The 22,653-nt window shown below is 34.6% G+C and overlaps 1 protein-coding gene across 1 annotated transcript; it reads right to left on the reverse strand.

Annotated features, from left to right (window-relative positions):
- Positions 1–535: 535 nt before the first annotated feature.
- LOC121375798 (R3H domain-containing protein 4-like) lies at positions 536–22,348 on the reverse strand. Its single transcript, XM_041503451.1, has 7 exons — positions 22,198–22,348; positions 14,509–14,678; positions 13,113–13,231; positions 9,476–9,635; positions 5,516–5,601; positions 4,733–4,874; positions 536–1,732 (listed from the first exon to the last, which is right to left on the reverse strand). The coding sequence occupies exons 1-7, from the start codon at positions 22,257–22,259 to the stop codon at positions 1,623–1,625; spliced, it is 849 nt and encodes a 282-aa protein (XP_041359385.1). The 5' UTR covers positions 22,260–22,348; the 3' UTR covers positions 536–1,622.
- Positions 22,349–22,653: the final 305 nt, after the last annotated feature.

Raw genomic sequence — 22,653 nt, forward strand, 5'->3', positions numbered from 1 at the left:
ATGTTACAGTAGGCCTACACATAAGATGGCTAGACGTTACAGTAGGCCTACACACTTAAGATCGCTAGATGTTACAGTAGGCCTACACACTTAAGATCGCTAGATGTTACAGTAGGCCTACACACTTAAGATAGATACAAATAGCTAGATGTTACTAACACATATATGGCTATACATTATATAAAATGACTGACTTTCAACATATGATAATGATCGATTTAATAGTAAGCTTTCCACCAAATAACTTAAGAATATAACAATACCCACACATTTGATGTACATATACGGTTTGATATAAAATAACTGACTTGGAACATTCAGTGATAAATTATTACCGATAAGATGGTTAGATTATTAAACAAATTTACAATTACAGCTTTTTGACTATTCATTGTATACCAAAATTAAAGTTAAAAATTTGATTTGTTTAACAACATCACTAGGGCGCACTGATTTATTAATCATCAGCTAATGGATGTCAAACATTAGGTAATTTTGACATATGGTCTTATAATGGAAACCAACTACATTTTTCAGTAGTAGCAAGGGATCTTTTATATGTACCATCCCACAGACATTATAACACATACTACAGCCTTTGATATATATACCTCTCATGATACACTGGCTGGAATGAAAAATAGCCCAATGGGACCACCGACCGGGATTGATCACATCACATCACCAACTGCACATTAGGTGAATGCTTTACCATTGGGTGTATACCACAATTAATGCTATTACTAACCATTTTGACTATACCTCATACAACATTTATTTTGAATATTCCTCGTATCATAAACGTTTCGACTATTTATCAAATAACAAAATCAATGTTTAGACAATCCTTAGAAAGTATGCTTCAACAAAAAATGATAAATGTTTTGATGACCTTACATATAATAAATCTCTCACTGTTTCCTCTTAGAAATGCTTTCAACATGCCACGTACATTAATTGAATAGCCCTGAATCAATTTAACAGTATTGGTACATTAAATGAGAAAAGAAAATGGCATAAAATGTATTAAAATATTTTCATTTTTTTTAACCATAATATGTTTAAATAAGAAAGTGTGCATTTTCCCCACATCTTTCCCCATGTTCTATGTCAAGACATAAAAAAGGTACAAATTAAATATCATAATTACCTGAGCTTTGTTAATTATTCATAAAGACATATGTACCAGTACAGTGCTGGTCAATAATCATAACCTTAGTTGATATGTATATCTCGATTTCTCTGATGCTTTAATTAAAGTTAACTATTAGATCTGTGTTTTAATTTAACAATAATAACACTAACAAGATTAAATAAAAAACATAAAATAACAAACAACACAAAAAATGGACACTAAAGTAAATAGTTTTTTTTAACATGTTTTTTCTCTCTCTGTATTCTTTGTTTTTTCTAGTTTCATTTTTAAAAGAAAATATTTTACAGCAGGCTATCATGGTGTTAAATCAACAATCACTGGTACTCATAATAAGGTGTCCAATCCAACTTCACACTAGAATTCACTTATGATTATTGGAAAAACAAGAAAACTTAAAAAGGAAAATAATATACACCACAACTATTATTACGAGATAAAATATACTAAAAGAACACAAGCAGAAGGGCTAAGACCCTCGTTTTTCTTGCAGGTATTCTGTTAACAACTGGGACGGAACCTCAAAATAATCCTTTTTATTTTCCACCTGAGTTCTCCGCTCTCCGCTGTCATCATAGCCTGGAAAACAATAAGACAGTGATCAGTTCAACTAGCCTCATTGATCTTGCAGTAAATCACAGTAACTCACATCATTACAGTTAGTCTAATAGTGCAAATCAGGGATTAAGGGTACATGACTGGAAAAATTATCAAGTGCTTATTTTCATATAATTTCAATTATTTTCATGCTTATATTTAATTAAGGTTCAAGTACGCTGTCCTGGGTACACACCTCAGTTATCTGGGCTGTCTGTCCAGGACAGTGGGTTAGTTGTTAGTGAGAGAGAAGAGGGTGTAGTGGCCATTGAGCCCTTAAAAACTCGCTCTGGGTTGGAGCTGGTACCGGGCTGCGAACCCTGTACCTACCACTCAGCAGTCTAATGGCTTAACCACTATGCCACCGAGGCTGGTTAGTGCTTATTCCAAGTGTGTAAATAAAGCATTAAGGGGAGATAACTAACAAAGGCTTAGCATTACTTATTCCATGAGTGTCTCTAATGCATTAAGGAGACCGGCCTCGGTGGCGTCGTGGTTAGGCCATCGGTCTACAGGCTGGTAGGTACTGGGTTCGGATCCCAGTCGAGGCATGGGATTTTTAATCCAGATACCGACTCCAAACCCTGAGTGAGTGCTCCGCAAGGCTCAATGGGTAGGTGTAAACCACTTGCACCGACCAGTGATCCATAACTGGTTCAACAAAGGCCATGGTTTGTGCTATCCTGCCTGTGGGAAGTGCAAATAAAAGATCCCTTGCTGCCTGTCAAGAGAAGAGTAGCCTATGTGGCAACAGCGGGTTTCCTCTAAAAAAAAAAAACCCAGTGTCAGAATGACCATATGTTTGACGTCCAATAGCCGATAAGATAAAAAATCAATGTGCTCTAGTGGCGTCGTTAAATAAAACAAACTTTACTAATGCATTAAGGGGAGATAACTGACAAATGAGTATCATTTCATTTCAACTTATTTTTCGTGCTTATATCCAATTAAGGTTTAAGCACGCTGTCCCAGGCACACACCTCAGCTATCTGGGCTGTCTGTCCAGGACAGAAGGTTAGTTGTTAGTAGTTAGTGGGAGAGAAGAGGGTGTAGTGGTCTTACACCTACCCACCGAGTTGTTAAAACTCGCTCTGGGTGGGAGGGGGGGGGGGAGGGGGGGGGGGGAAGGGGTGGGTGGGAGCCGGTACCGGGCTGTGACAGTGAACCCTGTACCTACCAGCTTTATGTCTGATGGCCTAACCACGACACCACCAAGGCTAGTTAGGATTATCATTATTTATTCTGTGGGTGCAGATTAGAGATTAAACAACTCTCACTACACCGCTCATTTACGAATCAATTCATTCATCACTGTTTACCATACATGTAGTTCCTATTTGAGGGATATCCTATGGAACACATACTGACATCTAGTACTGTATAATACTTTATTTTCGCGTTTTTCGCGTGTGAATGAAATTCGTGAAAATATATTCCACGCGAAAATAAACTTTTTATATAGGCCGACAAAAAAAAAAAATGTAGTCTCGTTCAACTATACCACATTAGTTTCCGATGTACGAGGCTAGTAGTAACAAAGCGGTGCTCCCTCCTGTCACGGAACAAACTACTAAACACAAAAAGTTTTATGCTGTTTTTCTTCGCATGTGCTAGCGATCAGTTCATCGGACAGAGTCTACACGTGTTCAACGACGGAAGTAAACATGCATTATCACAGTATATTAAAAATGTGGAAGTGAAAAAATTCGGACTGGGCTATGTTCAGATGTTTCATAATTTATTAATTTTTTTGGCCTGTTAGCCAATCACAAACCGTTTTGAACTAGTATTTAGATGGCAATAAATATTGTTTCAATCAAACTTAAGTTACTGAGTACTAGTAGCTTGTGCCTTCAAATTTCGTTTCGTTTGTTTTCGGTTTTTGTTTTTATAACAATTATAAGGATTAACAAAAAACTGTATGCGGTAAGCACTTTCTGTAAACAATAAAGTCTTGATTAAAGCAGGAAAACTATTGTTTTATGTGTATAGCACTCGTGTGTAAACGTAGGATTAGTTCTACAGATTAGCATAACAACCAGCAAAACTAAGTTCCGTTTTTAAAACAAAATTATTGACATCTGTACTACGTTTTTTTATTGATGGGGGTTGGGAGATTCGCGAAAATAAATGTTCGCGAATTGACCCATTTTCATTAAATCGCAAAAATTTGATCCCGTGAAAATAAAGTATTCTACAGTATTTAAAAAGAAGTAAAACCATTAGTATTTTTAACAAGTTAACAATATGTGTCTGCTGTAGAACAAACTGCCAATATGAACTGGTTCTTGCACAATCCATAAGGACAGGTGCTACATGTAGCAATAACTTGAGATTTTTGGAGTAAAAGTAACTAAAAATAGATAGTATTGCCAAAGAGAATCAGTTCTATTATGAATCTTGATTTGAAACACATAACTGAAAATTACTGTCATTACTTGAGGTTGTGCTATATGAAACTTAAAAAAACCCCACTTTTGACAACACTGTCAGTTATCACCAATGGTAGGACTAATGGTATTAACTGTGCTACCAAAGGTTTGGGGCACTTCAAACTTTGACCAAGCCGGATGTTATTTGGTTTAGTACTACCTGTACTATATAGAGCAAAGATTAGGAATTATGGGAAAATAACTGAGAAATAACTGTAATTGTTTACTCTGCGAGTGTAGATCAAGGTACTGACACAGTGCATGTATTATCATTCTTTCATATGACTATAGTGTTTCTGTCAGAGGGTAAAATGGGTATGGCGCCATACCCAAACATTTTTGAAGATTTATTTTGTAAGTTAACCTTTTGACAAAATGATTTACTCTTATCATTACTGTATGATTTTCTTAATCCAAAATCTAAACATAACCAATTTATTTTTTAGGGGGAGGCCCCCCATACCCCTGGTTGACTGTAGTTACATTCAATTCCATAGCGTCATACCCAAAAATGTCTTTCTGGCAGAAAAGCTGGACTGTAATTACTTACTCTGGGAGTGTAGATCAAGGTACTGACACAGAGCGTGTACCATCATTCTCTCAAAGCTGCTGGTCAGCTTGGACACGTACACGGAGCACGGCCACTCCTTGAAGAATGAGACGATGTCCTCTTCCAAGGTAGCAAGAAGACCCTGACAAAACAAACAAAACATCTGGAAATCCTTGTCAATAACAAACCTTTGGGCCATTCTCTAATTTTCTTTGTTTTCATGAGCATCGCACAAAGCACACTCCCTCTCCCCATCACTCTCCCCAACCTAAATGTATACATCCAAAATGTTGATATTTTGAGGTATACTTTTATCATATTTAAAAAACCCAAGAAGATATGCTTGCACACAACCCACCCCCATCCCCACACCTCCTCTCTAGTAAGAACACTCATCAAAATGTTGATAATTGCAACTGCCCCATAGCAGTAAAATTACTATAATAAGCAAATGGGTGCTGAATTAAGATTTTTCTATAATGCAACAATATGTAGATTCAATCACATTCTAATAACATGAGCTTGGCACCAGCAAATGAAATAATAATGTGAATGGCTGTAATGCTGTTCACCACTGAATTTAGGCATGTGTTCAGGAAATTGTACAGGCGCAGTCAAGTCTGTAATGAGTGAAGTCTTATGGGGGGTGGGGGGGGGGGGGTGGGGGTCGGGTCATATGGAGCGAGTGTTCAAACCCCCCCCCCAAAAAAAAAAAAAAAGAAAAAAAAAAAGCCACTGCACATGCACCAGGACTGTAAAGCTATTCTCGGCAAAGACGCTTACCACTGGCAGGTGTCTCCTCTTGAATATCAGTCGGAGTTTTCTATCAATCCGGTTGTAGCAAGCTTCTGCAGAATAACCTGGATGACCTGAAATCATAAAACTACCATCATTAACACCAGTTAAATGGTAATCAAGAGTGAAGGTAATTCATGAAATAAACTAATTTATCAAAGTGTTAGTACTTATAATCTTATTATAATTCAGATTCTGACACCAACTTTTTCCTGGATGCTCACTTACATGTGTATCTGTAACTCAGAGTCTTGGTACTGTAAAAATCTTAGCAGGTCATAATTCTCCAAATCTTTCATGTGTACTACAATGAAGAGAATGCAGGACAGAGACATTTCTTACCACAACCTGTCTATATGTGTTAATGTGTCATTACCTAAGCTAAGTAAGCCCCATCTTTTAAACCTGTTTGATGTCCTATAATTACCTGACCCACTACGTTAGCAGTGGGTAAGTCAGCATTTTCCTTTTGTTTTAATTTAAAACAAATTATAACACATTTAAAAAGGAAGGAAAAACCATTGAGAAATAATGCCTGAAAACACAATGAGTCCCTGGACTTCTGCCAGTTACTCAGGTTACAGACAAACATATATTTCAAAATAGCTGAAGTATAATCTTTTACACAAACAATTATGTGCAGTGAAAAACATTTAATCCATTAATCTTGAAAATATTAGAAGGATGGATAGAAAAATGTGGATTTGGTGAAAGAGATACATATAACATATATGTTCGTCAAACGTGACAGAAAGAAATATGTCAATAAGCAACAGTGCACTGCAAGTACAAATCAACGGCAGTAAAGTGTTTGTTTAATGCCACAGCAGAACATTTTAAATACAACTATTAGATGTCTAACACAAAGATATTGACACTTAGTATAGTATAATGGAAGGAGAAACCTGCAGCCACCACACAGGCTACTCTCATCAACTAGCAGTATACATTCGTGTACACGTATTATCCAAACAGAGGATAGCACATATCATTCTGTTTGATATACCAGTCATAAAGTAAAAAGTGGAAAACAATTCATGGATCCACCAAGATGAATTGAGTTTGCTACCAAACAAACCTCAGATGACAGCTCTACCACTGAGCTAGACCATACAGCACACTTAGAATCATCTAACGTGACCTAAATTTAACTTGATTCATGATGACAAGGTTGTTGCTGTTCGCCAGTTATCACGAATTACTACAGACTGTCAGTGAGCATTTATGTGTTAAAGGTCTATGGGACTAACTGCTGATCTTAAAGTTTGTTTGTTTAATGACACCAATAGAGCACATTAATTTGTTAATCCTCGGCTTTTGGATGTAAAACATTCGGTAATTTTCACATACTGTCTTAGAGAGGAGACCTGCTACATTTTTCCATTAGTAGCAAGGGATTTTTTATATGCATCATCACAGTCAGAATTACACATACCACGACCTTTGATATACCAGTTATGGTGCACTGGCTGGAACAAGAAATAGCTCAATAGGCCCACCAATAGCACATCAGGCGAAGACTTTACTACTGGGCTACATCCCGCCACAAATTCTGATCTTGTGCAGCATGTTATAACTTCATGATCAACTGCTTTGGGCTTTCAAAAGGAAAACGCCTGTCGATGGTAATAAATATGGCTAGAGTACTCACTTTTAATTTATTTTATAATCAAAATATGAAAGGAATATTATGTTTAACAAAATCTCCTCACATTTTAAACTATAGCTCTTTACTAACAAATGGTCATTTCCAACTACGGTGAGGGGGAGGAAAGCTCCTGCCGCATAGGTTACTCCTTCCAACAAGCAGCAAGGGATGTTTGATACGCAAGTTCCAACAGACAAGCAGTGCATACCATGATGTACTAGCCATGGGGCCATAGGATGAAAAAACCCACCCCCAGATCCATGCAGGGCAATTGATTTTGTGACCCATCACACCTCAGGCGACCACTCTACTACTGAGCTACATTCCATCAAATATGAGAGCAAACTGAGTTTGCTGGGAAATATATTCTGGTACCATTTGACGATGGTCATACAGGCATTGTATTAGACCCGCTTTCCACTTACGAAATTCCATCTGCAATTTATCACATGCATTTTCATATCTGTGTTTTCACACATTTACTATACAAAATTTGATGTCATCAAAGTATACTTTAACCCCAAATAAATACTTTGTGTAACTGATGTCACTGCACTGAAAAACTTGACTGGCTTTTTTCCAGTGTGCTGATTGCTCATGAGCGGAATTGTGTATATGGAAATAGTACTATGTAAATGAACTGTATCGATATAAACTTGTTCACGTTTTCCGTGCGCGGAACTGCGTTAAAGGAAAGCAAGCCTTAAAATACATTCTTTCATCAACAGCTGTTACTGCTAAAATATCTAGCATGACATTTTGATACTCAGTTATAAATATCAACAAATCTGCTACTGCCACACAGACTACTCACAGAAAGGAATTGTTTATAGGCAGATTTCCAGTTAGGAAGGAAGGAAATGTTTTATTTAATGACACACTCAACACATTTTATTTACGGTTATATGACGTGACGTCGGACATATGGTTAAGGACCACACAGATATTAAGAGAAGAAACCCACTGTCACCACTTCATGGGCTACTCTTTTCGATTAGCAGCAAGGGATCTTTCATATGCACCATCCCACAGACAGGATAGTACATACCACGGCCTTTGTTACACCAGTTGTGGAGCACTGGCTGGAACGAGAAATAGCCCAAAGGGTCAACTGACGGGGATCAATTCTAGATCGACCGCACATCAAGTGAACGCTTTACCACTGGGATACGTCCCATCCCATTTCTAGTTAGGATGCATATATCATAGCTTTTGCTATTAAAGTTGTAACGTGCTGATGTTAATGGGTGAAATCCAATAACATGATTTGATTCTGTGGCCAGTCTCCAATTGGCTCTACCATGGAACTATTTGGAAAGTCAAATACTCAAATCTTAACTGTATTATTAGCATGCTACTTTTAATACCACACCCCATGCTATAATTATTAAATTCAAAAATATAATGCAATTTTAGTTTTAAATTAAGTGTTGTAATAATATATTTAAACAATGTTTTTGGAGTGATCAAACACATGCGTTCATTCACCTGTGAGTCAAAATTAAAATATACCTTTGACTTTGAAGAAAAGTTGTTTCATCTGTCAGTAATTAGAACGGATGAAATATTACAATGGGAGGATTTAATCCAGTAACAGCCGGTAACAGCAAAGCAAAGGCAAACATTTGTAAACTTTAGCTTTGTAAAGGATATTCTGTAATCAACTGTCTCCTAATTTAAAACAAGTTAAGAAACTGCATAATATTAATATATTTTACTAATGTTTATGACATAAGAGTCAAGAAATGAAGAAAATGCTGAAATTTATTTTTAAAAATTGTTCCCTGTGCAATACCTATAATGCAGGTTATTTCATATTAAAACAAATAATTAAGCCCACTATAGAGTATGGCAATTAACTATCTGGACTAACCATAATTGCAAGTTTGTTATCTTAGTAACTGATCTTTTATTTTTGTTTGAGCAAGTTTTAACTCTTAACAACTGCTTAAAGTGAGTGCAGCCAATACAGAACAGGCAACTGTTTTGTCAATAACTGTGTTTGAAAACAAACAGTTCAATTATTGTAACTTTAAAAGTACTCAATGTCAAATGGCCACTTTCAGTTTGAAACCCTACAAAGGGTTAGAAACCCAGTTTGTGCTTTATGTGAATCGAAGTTGAATAATGAGCACTGGAACTGATCATCACTTGTCTGAAATTTTATTTCCTGCAAAATAAAGTTAACTTTTATTGTATCACATAGAATATGTGTAAGCAGTAGATATTTGTGTGTGCACTTGGACTCTGTTTGCCTTTGCCCTGACAACTACACGGCTGATGGGGGGAGGTAAACACACCAGCCCGTTTGTCTGGAATCTCCTCCCAAGTATCACTCATATCTTCAGTCTTGTCCTCGTCCGATGTCATCGGTCTACACCTGGACGTGTGTACGTGGCCCGCAGCTTCCAAGATGTGATTCTGTTCTTCTTCCGAGGAGTTGATGAAATCATTCCATATCTACAGTTGATAAAAATGAAGTCTCTGTTTAAAACCACAAAGTAAAATTCTCAATGTTTAATCAACCAAATGTTGACATGGTCAGGAGAAAATTCTATAATAAAAACATTATTATGTTCTGCACATCTTATCACCGAATGTTGAATGTTTATTTGAAGAATGTATTTATATTTGTGAGCTAAAGATATTATTATCTAGTGACGCATCACCAGGTTCCACAATTAAAGTTTGTTTGGTTTAATGACACTACTTGATTTATTAATCATTGGCTATTGGATGTCAAACCTTTGGTAATTTTTACTTTAGTCTAAGAGAAAACCCATTAAATTTTTTTCCCATCAGCATCAAGGGATCTTTTATATACGCATTTTCCCACAGAAAGGACAGCACATACCATAACATTTGATATACCAGTCATGGACTGTATACACTGTATGGTATGCAAAAAAACTGAATCAAAGAATGGGTCAACTGAGGTGGTTCGATCCTGTGCAGGGCATAAAATTAGATTTTTTCAGACAAATGTTATGTCGTTTGTGTGGTTTTAGTGTTTGAATGAACGATTTTCTCCAGTGGTTCAGACACAAATGAAAAGGTTAACCGGCAACGGTAATCAAATGAGAATCTAAGATGGACGATTTTCGTAGCTTTTTTCCAAATTCTTATCATAAATACTAAATTATTATTATTATTTGGTGTGCTGGGACTAACTTGAAAGCTGCGATTTACATTTCAGCACACTACCCCATCGGTTCTGTTACAGGGGAGTACTTGTTGGCGCCAAACAATAGTCTGAACGAAATGGGGATTTCCCGGAAGCTCAAAGCTTCCGGGTAAAAAGTAAATAAATATACAGAACTTCACATATGTTTTTTTCCCTTCCTATTTATTGCACGAGTTTATTGTGTGCAAGAATATTTATAAATGTGTGCAATAAATAGGAAGCAAAAATAACGTACGTGAGGTTCTGTATTTATTACATACCTTTAAAAAAGATATATAAAACACGTCAGTTTACATTTTCTGAAGAGCGATTATAGTTTTTGCATGAACGATCCGTCGTTCATGTTGATATTGGTTTTGCATAACAGACAAAATCGTTCGTGCCAAATTTTATGCACTGCCTATGATGCAAGCACCTCAAGCAAACTCTACCGACTGATATAGATCTTGTCCACAATTTAAACAATTACTACTACATGTACTATTTGTCAAAACTGTTATATCAGATCTTTAATTAAAACTTTAATATTTTAAAAAAATTTTTGTTTCAGTCAAGAATACTTATTAACCTATGTATTTTCATGTCTATGATTCTTTCCTTATACTGTTTAACATATGATATACACAGAAACATCAAGTTTTGACAATTAACATTGTGTTTCTAATGGATAGTTTTAAAGGGGAGGACAAGTAAAAGATCAGCCTTATATTGTTGAAAAGATGCATACCCGGATTACCCAATACATACTGACATTTTAAGAAATGAAAAATGCATAATTTTTGAGTTAATAAAAAAACCCGTGATTATTCCTGCTAACTGGAGCAGCCATTTGTTTGGATTTCATGGCATCTGGTACTCTAGCTTGTGGCGAAGTGACGTCAGCTCCTATCAGCTCCTGTATGCACAGTGCAAACAAACGCAGTAATTTACGACAAGGCACTTTCCTTTGATTTACTGGACTTGTAAAACAACATAAATAACTTGATAATATAATAAACTATTTAACTAAATATATTTCAATTTGCATTAACAGAACAAAATGGGGTTATAGTATTTTTCTCTCTTAAAAAATCCAAGTACAAAATGCATACTAGTAGGCTATGTTGGAGAAAAAATGACCACTAACGATATCCAAGTGATAATTTTCTTTTCTTTGAGACTACGTAATTGGTCAGTTCTTTGATTTCAGATGGGAAAGTCTACTTAATCAAGAGTTTTACAGAATTATTTACTTTAATAAAACATGGCAGTTCATAATGTCCATTACCATTTTTGGGGTAGCAGGCTATTTGACCATACCCTGTGATGTTCATTATTACTGGTACGTATTTTTTGTTACTAGACGGCGGTAATGAATTACATCGCCTGGTTACCTGCCAAATATACACCAGCCAATCAGGAATCACAGGTGGGGGAAACTACATGATAGACCAATTAACTGAGAAAACACACAGATTATCATTTTAGGACGTACATGTAGGTTACAGCATGGACAAAACATGATACAGTCATTTCGACTACTTTGACAATGGTGGTTTACTTTGTATTGAAAAATAATATGTACTTATTGCTGGCTTACTGTGATGGATATTATTACACAGTGTTCGAGATTAACGGTATCCCAGTATCCCGGAGATACCAGAATTTAATTTTGGATACCAGATTTCAAGAACCCAGTATCCCACCAGGATACCATATAAGGTTCTTGGTTTTTTTTAATCATGCATTTTTATTTTTTGCTGAAACAGTGAGAGTCATCATTTACTGGTGAAGTTAAGTAACAGTATTTTTTAGCTCTTACTCAGTCTAATGCTATGCCGTAACAATATCTCCCCCAACTCATACTCAGTCTAATGCTGGGAACCGCTAAATCGCTATCGTTCTTGTTGGATGTTTCCTCCCTTCAAATTTTATTCGAGATATTGATCGATTCCACATCTGCATAAAATTGATACAGGTAGGTTTATCATTAGTAATGTCAGAAACACTTATTGATTACTGCTAAATATTAATTTATGTCAATATTACGCAAAAATAGATGTAGCAAATCTTTTTGCCAATTCTGTTTGATTGCGAATTTCATGAATTCTGCGATTTTGATTGTGGTGTAGCAATAGATTGGGAACGAGAACGGTGTCGTCCAAATTTGTTATGATGTTATTTATGAAGTTCATTGAAGTGGGATACTAAATTCTCAGGTGGGATACCAGATTTTGAATTGTTAGTATCCAACTGGGGTACTGCCCAAAACTTTTAATCTCAAACACTGTTACAGAACATTACAATGCATGCTTGTTTTATCATCACTCAAAAATCAGGTACGTTTGTTTCTTCAGTTCTAAGACTACTTCTTGACGTGACATGTTAAGTATTATGAAACAACCGGCTCACCAGAGGGTGTATTCACTGGAATGGAACAAAATGGCTGCGCCCATTATACATAATGTCTGTCACATTTAACCGTTTTATTAATTAAATATAATAATATACGTGTTGATATTAAGAAATAATGTGCATTATATATAGTTGAATATGCATACCAATCCAAAAGCCTTGTGCAAGCATTCTTTTACAACAAAAAACATTTAATTTAAGTATTTTTAAACAGTAATATTACCGTTAACTGTTAAAAACATAATTAAATACATACAATGGTTGTTCCCGATGCTGACACACATACAAAATAAACGTTTTAAGATATGAACAGCACTGTTTACTTTTAAACTGTTTGAAAAACATATCTAAATACAAACCTTCATCTTCTCTCGTTCCATGAAGAGTCCAGCAAATGCCGACATGCTCGGTTCAAAGACTGTGGAGATTTCCACCTCACCAAGCTCATCCTTCTCAGCAAGTGTCATTAACTGACGCACTAAAGACATCATAACAAATAAAAACTTGTAAAACCACAAAACTGTTTTAAAAACATCAGCTACTGAACATAATAAATACATGTATACATACAGATACATTGCTTAGGAAACATACATGTTCTTAAGCAAAAAATATTCTATATTCCTACCCCTCTCCCTCCACTCTCAGAAATAATAATAATAATAATAATAATAAAATTCTTTATTTTCAGAGGGTAAACACATTCAGTACAAGGTGACTGGTCTCCCATGAGGCCCTCTCTAATCTATACATGATATTATACATACATACATTCAAAGAAACAACATCAACATACATGTAATATGTATAGCATACATATTATGAATATATAAATAATATTTAAATCAATTTGTTAAGAAACAGTCAGTGATAACTCATACATAACTGTTCTTATTTTAACAAAACACAAAATCAAAAAAATCTTAAAATTGATTATTATTTATAGTGCTTAAACCCTGGATTTGAATGAGGCTGAGAATATTTTATCTTCAGGTAGTGTGTTCCACAGTTTAGCTCCCCTGCATGAAAAACTATGGCGATAAAATTCTGTTCTTGGTTTTAATTCATAAAGGTGATTATGTTGAGTTGACCTCAGATTTAAAGGAGTGAATTCTGAATATTGTTTCTAGATATTGGAGATAGTTTGTTGAGGACTTTGTAGACAAAGAGGATTTTTAAATTTGAGAGAGCTAATTTATTTCTGCAGTGGACATTTCTTTGCTTTTTTCAGTAAAAATCTTGCAGCTTGATTTTGGATTTTTTGAAGTTTTCCACAGGTTCCCCAAATTGTGGAGCAATAGTCTAAGTGGTAATATGTGCTGTAGAATTTAATCTGGTCTGTCAAGATATTTTCTGTTTTGTCGAAAAAATGTATAATAAATAAGAAGATTTTTTTAAAGGTCAGTGTTGGGTCACTACACCAAGAGTTTTTTCAGAATATATTAGTCTTCCATATGGGAGAAATGGAATTTAAATTATATGTTAAAACACAGAATGACAATTGCAATATAATAACTGATAAAAATTTAGTATTACAGGCACTGAATTTTGGGATTTTTTTGTCAGAAACCTGGAATACTGCTAAATTCACTGCCTGTATTATATTTACTGGGTATAAATGCATTTTTATAGAATTCTTTAATCACTAATTTTAAGGTGGGTTTTTTCCACACTATATTTCCATCTGTCCACCCCAGCATTCTACCCCATGTTAACTCTTGATGACCAGTAAAACTGCAAGGTGCATCAACTTACAATTCTCCGTCCTTCTAGCCTGCTTTGCACCGCATCTTTTGCGGAGGTTCACCTGTGGTTCTCGGTGAAACAAAATGCACTTCTGTCGAGTGCGATTTTTAGCTGCATTTCTTTGAGATTGTATATGGGCGTTGTCATCAGATTCCTCATCAGGAGAGTACTGAAGAGGACTAAAAATAGTAAAATAAGAAGTGAAAAAAGGACATGAAAATTAAATAAATTGTTTTTGTTAATTATAGATATACTGTAGACCTGAAATTAATGCGATCATAATATGAATGCGAAAAATGCGAGTTCGTGTTATGCACATTAATAATATGACACATTTATTTTGATGTTTTTGTCTATGTGTCCCACGTTATTAAAACAAAACAAAAATTAAAATTCTAATATACATGTATTTATAACAGACAACCGGAAAACAATTCATCATAGGCGAGATTGACTAATTATTCAGTAGCCCAGCAAGATGCCAACCACGTGTGACAATTGCAGGGCCACCCTGTCAATAGCATCGCACATGAATGTTTTAGCATGCTAATCCTGAGGTCGACGGTTTTTGTTTTTACTGTTCAAGTTCGATGCAACTTTGTATATGTATATATGTGTATGTATGTATATATATATATATATATATATGTGTGTGTGTATGTATCTATATGTATGTGTATGTGTATGTGTGCATATATGTATATATGAAATAAGTTATAAATTTATTATTATTGTACATTTGTAAGACAATGACTCAAGGCACCCCAACCTTGACATTGCCAGTGATCTGGGGCAATAAAGTTTAAAAAAAAAAAAAAAAAAAAAAAAAAACTTTGTCGGCATACCACTGGGTGAGTTGTTCTTTCATTATGACTTTGAAATCACCATTCACAAACAAGAAGATACAGTTGTAATAGTACATACATGTATCCTAATGTTTAGCCAGATTTAGCTAAATATACACATTTCGTAAATGATTGCTAAAAACATAATGATTATGCTTTGAATTGATCTCATCAAAAACGCTTCAGACTAAACAGGTTAATTGATGTGTAAACAGACATGTTAGTGAGTTGATCTCACTGAAGAGACCTTTAACTCGGATTTAACCGAAAGGTACACAGATGTGTGTTGTTAGAAAAGTAATATTTCAAAGGGAGGCCACTACACAGATGCTATATGCCATTGAAACCTGCGTTAAATTGCCCAACTTCAAATCCAAATTGCTAATAGAACAGGTTCTTGTTGAAACTAATGACATATACCATTTAAAAGGTTTTTTATACCTTTATTTATTTTTTCTCCAAAACTGACAACATTTCCGTCTGTTTTTTACTACATAGCCCACTGTGACTGTACTGTGTGTTTTTAGGCATGGCAGAGGAACCGGATCACTCCGGGCTCCTGCTCTTCTTCATACTCATGTGTGCAAAGGTAAATGCATATTTCAAAACCTCATAGGCAAAATGCAGCCAGAGGACATGGTATCTAAAATAACTAGTCCATTTAATTCTTCTGCAAATACTAAAAGTGAATATGTACACCACAACACGGTGTAGTGAGACCTTAGTCTGCCCACCGTCACTCCCATTAATTTAGGGACGCGTTAATTTCAGGATCTACAGTATATATAACTACATGTACATGTACTCGCCCCGGAGGTGGTCACTGGCGAAGTCAGAGGCTAGATCCGGGGCGGGCGTGCCTAAACCCTTGTGGATAGGGGCACGTTAATAGAGTTGCCCGTTGCCCGTTGTACATGTATTTACATACTTTTACAGTACTCTGATAATATTTACTTGCTTAAATTTTACTTTGATAATGGCGAAAACATGTCCAATTTTCTGATGATCATATTATCAATAATGTAATGGTTTTTAATTACCGGTACTCGAAATTGTTCCCTGGCAAAACTTGTTGATATGTTTATAACAACTTGGTTTGGGGACCAAAGGGCGACTGTATAAAATATTCAAGTTGCTAAATGAAAAAAAAAAATGGTCGCATATGTGATCAGATCAGTCGCAGCGTAGAGGGCTTCATCGTTCCTATGGGCCTTGTAAGTGAACAGAGTGCATTTGGTGAATACTACTTAATGTTAGCAGGCTTAAGCTACATGCAACAGCCACATAAATGATTTTTAAATAAGGAGAGGTGGGACGTAGCCCAGAGGTAAATTACTTACTTGATGCACAGTCGGTGGACCCATTTGTCTATTTCTCATTCCAGCCAGTGCACCGTTACTGATGGTATCAGGTCGTTTCGTAACCATACCGGTTCGTACCCAAAAGCATACCAGTTCGTACCCAAAGGCATACCAGTTCGTAACTAGAGGAACATCGGCATACCAGTTCGTACCCACATTTGTACATGTTATTTAATGAAAAACAAAACAACAAAAATCCAAGCCAACTGCATTTTAATAATTAGCGATTAGAAATTGTCACGAAGAATCATGTCAAGCGAAGTCAGCTTATTTGTTGATATATTTCAAACACAACATTTTTCTTTTTACATGACAAAAAATATTTTATGTACAAACATAATAATATTTACAAACATAGTAATATTAACATAATTATATATAGAGATATTGAAACCCAGTACATTCATACAATTGTATTTATGGTAAAGGTAAATGTAAAATTAATAAAAACTTACATGTTGGTATATTTCTCCAAACTTTCAAAATGTGACTTATTTCCTATTTATCACCGAGTCCTTCAATTATTGGCAGGTGAAAGTAGCATTATGAACTTTTAAATTTGCATATGACATGAAATTTGCATACCGTTATTACACAGGTTAATACAATCAAATATTAAATGGGTTTATGACATAGCTTCAGAATTAAATATTCGACAACAAATCAACGTCTAGTCATTTATAATGAAATAATGAAAAAATAGAAAATATTGTATTTGTGATAACATTTCAAATTTGTTCAATAAAATATTTCAAACAAACAATAAATTTATATTTAAACAGGACCAGTCAGCCAAACAAACAATAAAGTTCTATTCAAACAGGACCATTCAGCCTACTGCATGAACGTAAAAGTCCAGAGACGGATTTGGTACCAGCCACAAAAGAATCCCAGTGTATAAATATCTTGGCTTTGTAGTTGCCTCTTTTCGTGCCACATTGAATTAACTCAAATGTTACACGTTCCTCATCATCATGGGCTACAAGTGCCGGAGGTGTACATTACTGACATCAGGATCACTGTCCATGGAAATGTCGGCTGGAACGGGTTAAATTAAAACAAAAAGTTGTATTCTTCTATCAAAAATGTATTATATTGGACAATGTAGGCATTATTAGACCTAAAAAAAAAGTCCACATTCCAAAAACATGGGATATCAGATCTTATTATATTTTTGTTATATGTGTGTGCGTGTGCGCACGTAAGTACGTGTGCGTATATGAATGTTTTTGTTTTGAGCATATATACGTACGAAGAGAGGATCGGTCTTGCGAAACAATAAACACCATCGCTGCACTGTGGAATCGACACCAAATTACAAGACAAAATAATTGCTCTTTGGCTACGAAAAGGTATGTTTTTTGGTTACGAAAAGGTATGCTTTTTGGTTACGAAACGGCATACTTCAGTGATGCACAGCACATAATTGCTCATTTAATGCTTATAAAAGATACTGAGTGATTATTACGACAAATGTTTTGCTAAATGTTACAATATGTTTGTAATATAACATTATAATTGTGTATTTAAAAAAATATATTAATGTTAGGTGTAATGTATGACATTATTTAATTGGTTACGAACTGGTATGCTAGTGGTTACGAAACGGTATGGTACGAACGGGTTTGGGTACGAAACGTCTAGAAACCGTTACTGATATAGGAGAAGCCACGGTGACGTCACATGTTTTGATCACGTGGTACCGCGTGAGCGCTGGTAGGCAAGAAACCAGTTGACAATACTGGCATTAGTAGTAATGAACAATCGAATGTTTTTCCGTCAATTAAATCAGTGTAGACTAGTTTTGATGAATGGTATTTTGTCATGGTAATTTCATACGTTGTTGTTAGATGCACAAGTCACTGTAATAAGGATTATGAAATTAGTTTCATCAAATACAGTGGAAGCGAAACGTTGAACAGTGAAAGCTGACAACAATCAACTTTGCCCATCCCACAACGGAGATCGTCATTTTATACAAGGTTTGTTGTATGTTATTCATTCGTAATACTAATACACGTCAGTATTTATTGAAATGAAAATTGAAAAGATAATAAAATAAAAAATAATAATAATAAAAGCCCCCACCAAACTGACATGGAAACAAAGATAGATACTCTGTGAACAGTAGGCCTACCCAGTCAATCGACAAACAACGTTTTATGTAACTTTTTGTTTGTATTGACAGATCCATTAGTGGGTAAAACAAAAATCTGAATATATTTTATATTGTATTATGCCATAAAATATGTAGGTGGCTGGAGTATTTATATTTTTAATTAAATAACAGGGAGCTGTGCGTGTGTGTGTGCAATCAAGCATATATATATATTGTTTCATATGAAAATGGTTCTGAAATATTTCCATTTATTAATTATATTATATGTTAATTATAATGTTTTACTTTTTTTTTATTGAAGAAGTGATCCACAGGTGTATTTGTAATGTGTAAGTTGATTTTTTAATAATAAAATAAAAGGTATAAACATTTCAGGGTGGGATATCAGATGTATTAAATCATTTGTTTGGGATTAAAAATAAATAAATACTAATAATAAAACTGGATATTGATCCACAAGTTGGTGATAGCCACCATATTTTATTAAAAACATAAATTATGTTACATGCATTTATTATATAAGTTATCTGAATTTGTTTGCAGCAAATAAAGAAAGAAAAGGGGAGCTGATTGTATTTATAAGTATTATTGTCATCAGTGACAGATGTCAATATGTCTTCACAAATACATTTATGTGTATTCAAATATTTCAATAATATTCAATATACACAATATAAAACTTTCATACTTATATATCATAGAAATTTACCAATTTTCTTATTTTTTTCTAGGTATCAGTGATCCCTGTTTATGGACAAAAAGAGAACTGGCAACTCTTGGATGAAAAATGGGCCTTTCACGATGAATTAAGGGCGTTCAAGTTTTAGGGTGAATTAAGGGATGCTAAGGAGAACACTGGTATTAGATTCAGCGATTCTTTTCTACAGTATCTCATGTTTCTGTGCATAAGAAGGATACCAGAACCTTTTTCACTGACTTTCCAAACTACCATATGCAATATTATTGGGGCTATTCAGTATGTGATGATGACATTGATAACACTTGGATTTAATCTTTTTTTACCAGGATCTCTATTTTCTAATAAAAACAGACTTTACAAAATCAATAAAATTATATCGAGAAACAATAGACAACACATATTTATTATTTTCTTTTTCTATTATCATTATAAACCAATGATCAAATGATATTTGCATTGTGTTAATGTGTGTCTTACATTAAAACATTGTATTGTTACCATTTACAGTAATTTGTTGTTTTAACTGGTTTATTAATCAGGTTGAAAGTGATAGCCTTTGAAACTGTGCCTCTTGTCAAAGGTAACTGACACTGTTTTAGATTTGAAAGGAAGGAATCTTTTATTTAACAATGCACTCAAGTCATTTTAATTACGGATATATAGAGTCGGACATGTTTAGGGATCACACAGATAATATTAGGGAGGAAACCTGCTGCTGTCACACAATGGATTACTCTTTCCGATTAACAATAAGGGACCTTTTATATGCATCAGCCCACAGACAGGATAATAAATAGTGTAGCCTTTGTTACACCAGTTGTAGAGCACTGGCTGGAATGAGAAACAGCCCTATAGGACCACCAACAGGAATCAATCCTAGATCGACTGCGTATTAAACTATGTCCTGGCCTGCATGGGATTAGGCAATTAAAATATTAATGGCAATTTTTATGTATATATATATATATATATATATATATATAAAATAATGCTACAAAATGTTCTGAAGATGGAACCACAAAGGTGAGGGACCAAGTAAATTTGAGATGTATCCGGTTTAAAAGGCTAAGTTCTGTACTAATATTTAAAAAGGGACGCTGTAGCTAGAGGGAGCAATGTATGTGTGGTCATGGAACATGTATGGAAACTAAATTTAGGTTCCTCCATTTTAATACAATGTGTTAATATGTATCCGATATCAGCAAGTTTAAGGAATAAAAAAGGACTTGATAAAATTAATAGTTTTAAAGTTTTTGTAAAGTTTTCTAATAAGATACTTGCTTAAATTTATTGTTGATGAAAAGCCTTACAAATGAACCAGTAGACAAGTCTGATGTGTTATATATATATAACTACTGTCTATATATTGTCTACTGGTTGTTCATTTGTAACAAATGTTCATATATATATATATATATATATATATATATATATATATGTGTGTGTGTGTGTGTATGTGTATGTGTACATATATATGTATATATGTATATGTATATGTACATACATACATATATATATATATATATATATATATATACATATATATATATACATGTATATATACATGTATATATACATGTATATATATACATGTATATATACATATATATATATATATATATATATATATATATATATATATATATATATATATGGGTTATTTAAAAATTGTTTAAAGAAATAATTTCCTTTAACAAAGTGTAGGCCAATTATTTCTTTTAAACAGTTTTAAATAAAAAATATAGGCCTACTCGTTTTATTTTATTATTTTTATTTGTGTGTGCGCGCGCTCGTTTGTAATGCTTTACTTGAAATATGGACCAGACGCTTTAAAAATACATGGACTAAAAATATTTATTCAGGTGAAAAGAAAAAGAAAAAAAAGGAAGTTTGCTATAGTTTTGAACTCGGTCAATCGTCAAATTTTATGGGTGGAAAGAGTACATGTATCTCCTCCATACAGGAGCTATGTAGAATAGCGTTCCCGTGCTACAAGCGGTAATTTAAGCACGTGTTGGCCATTCTTTGCTATTCACGCTACGCTAGTTCGCTTTGTTACTAATGGCCATTATGATAGACTTCTGCCTACCAGATGCGCGCGCATGTTGATACGTGACGTCACTTCCCTAAACACATGGCTTCTCCTATATCAAAGGTCTAGGTGCTATTCTGTCTGGGATCGTGTATTATTGTATATAAAAGATCCCTGTAACTAAGGGGAAAATGTAGTGTTTCCTCTAAGACTATATGTCAACATTACAAGATGTTTGACATCCAAACCCGATGATTAATAATTCAATGACTATGTGCTCTAGTGATGTCGTTAAACAAAACAAAACTTTAAACTTTTAAATACTCTGAGAATCTAGTCTCAAGATTGTCAGTGATTGGACTTCCCAGTGGAGAAAATGGCCACCACCGCCATGGGCATAAATATTATGTTTATTACTGCATTCAGTAACAATTAAGGAAAGGTTGTGGCTATGTATTGGTTAATTATATACTGTAAACCACAATAAGTGAAGAAAAAAAACGTGGGTGGGTTGGGGGAGAAGCAATATTTAAAAATAAACAAGGAAATGAAGTCATCTCGAATTTAGGACAAGAGCGGTTACACATTTCCTGGTGCAATTATGGTTTTACTATTATTGCTTTCAAATAGATAACACTTACTCAAAGTCATCGCTTACATATCCTTGCACAAAAATATCTTTTTCATCTTTCGTGACACCCATGGTGATAGCGTATCTTCGCAGTCAGTAATATTGAACCAAAATAAAACAACAAATGTCACTTTGTGACGAAATCGATTGCAACACTTCGTCCTTTTCCGCCGGTGGCTGTCAAACCTTCGGAATATCTCGATAGATTACGGATTCGTGGAACCAGCCGAAGATTTCCGACGAGCTGTCAAAATGTATTCATTAAGTGAGTCAGCACTGCAAATAGTATACAACAACTAACCAACTAAGCACGCAACCAAACAAACAAAATCAAAGTAAAAAGAAGAAGAAGAAGAAGCAGACGAAGAAGAAAAGCGCCAGCCTGCCCCCTCCCCTACAAACATGGGAGCCCGTACGCCTATATGTATTATTATGCTTAGACATGTCAATATTATGAATATATTAC

The sequence above is a fragment of the Gigantopelta aegis genome, chromosome 6, assembly GCF_016097555.1.
Source record: "Gigantopelta aegis isolate Gae_Host chromosome 6, Gae_host_genome, whole genome shotgun sequence".
Classification (NCBI taxonomy): domain Eukaryota; kingdom Metazoa; phylum Mollusca; class Gastropoda; order Neomphalida; family Peltospiridae; genus Gigantopelta; species Gigantopelta aegis.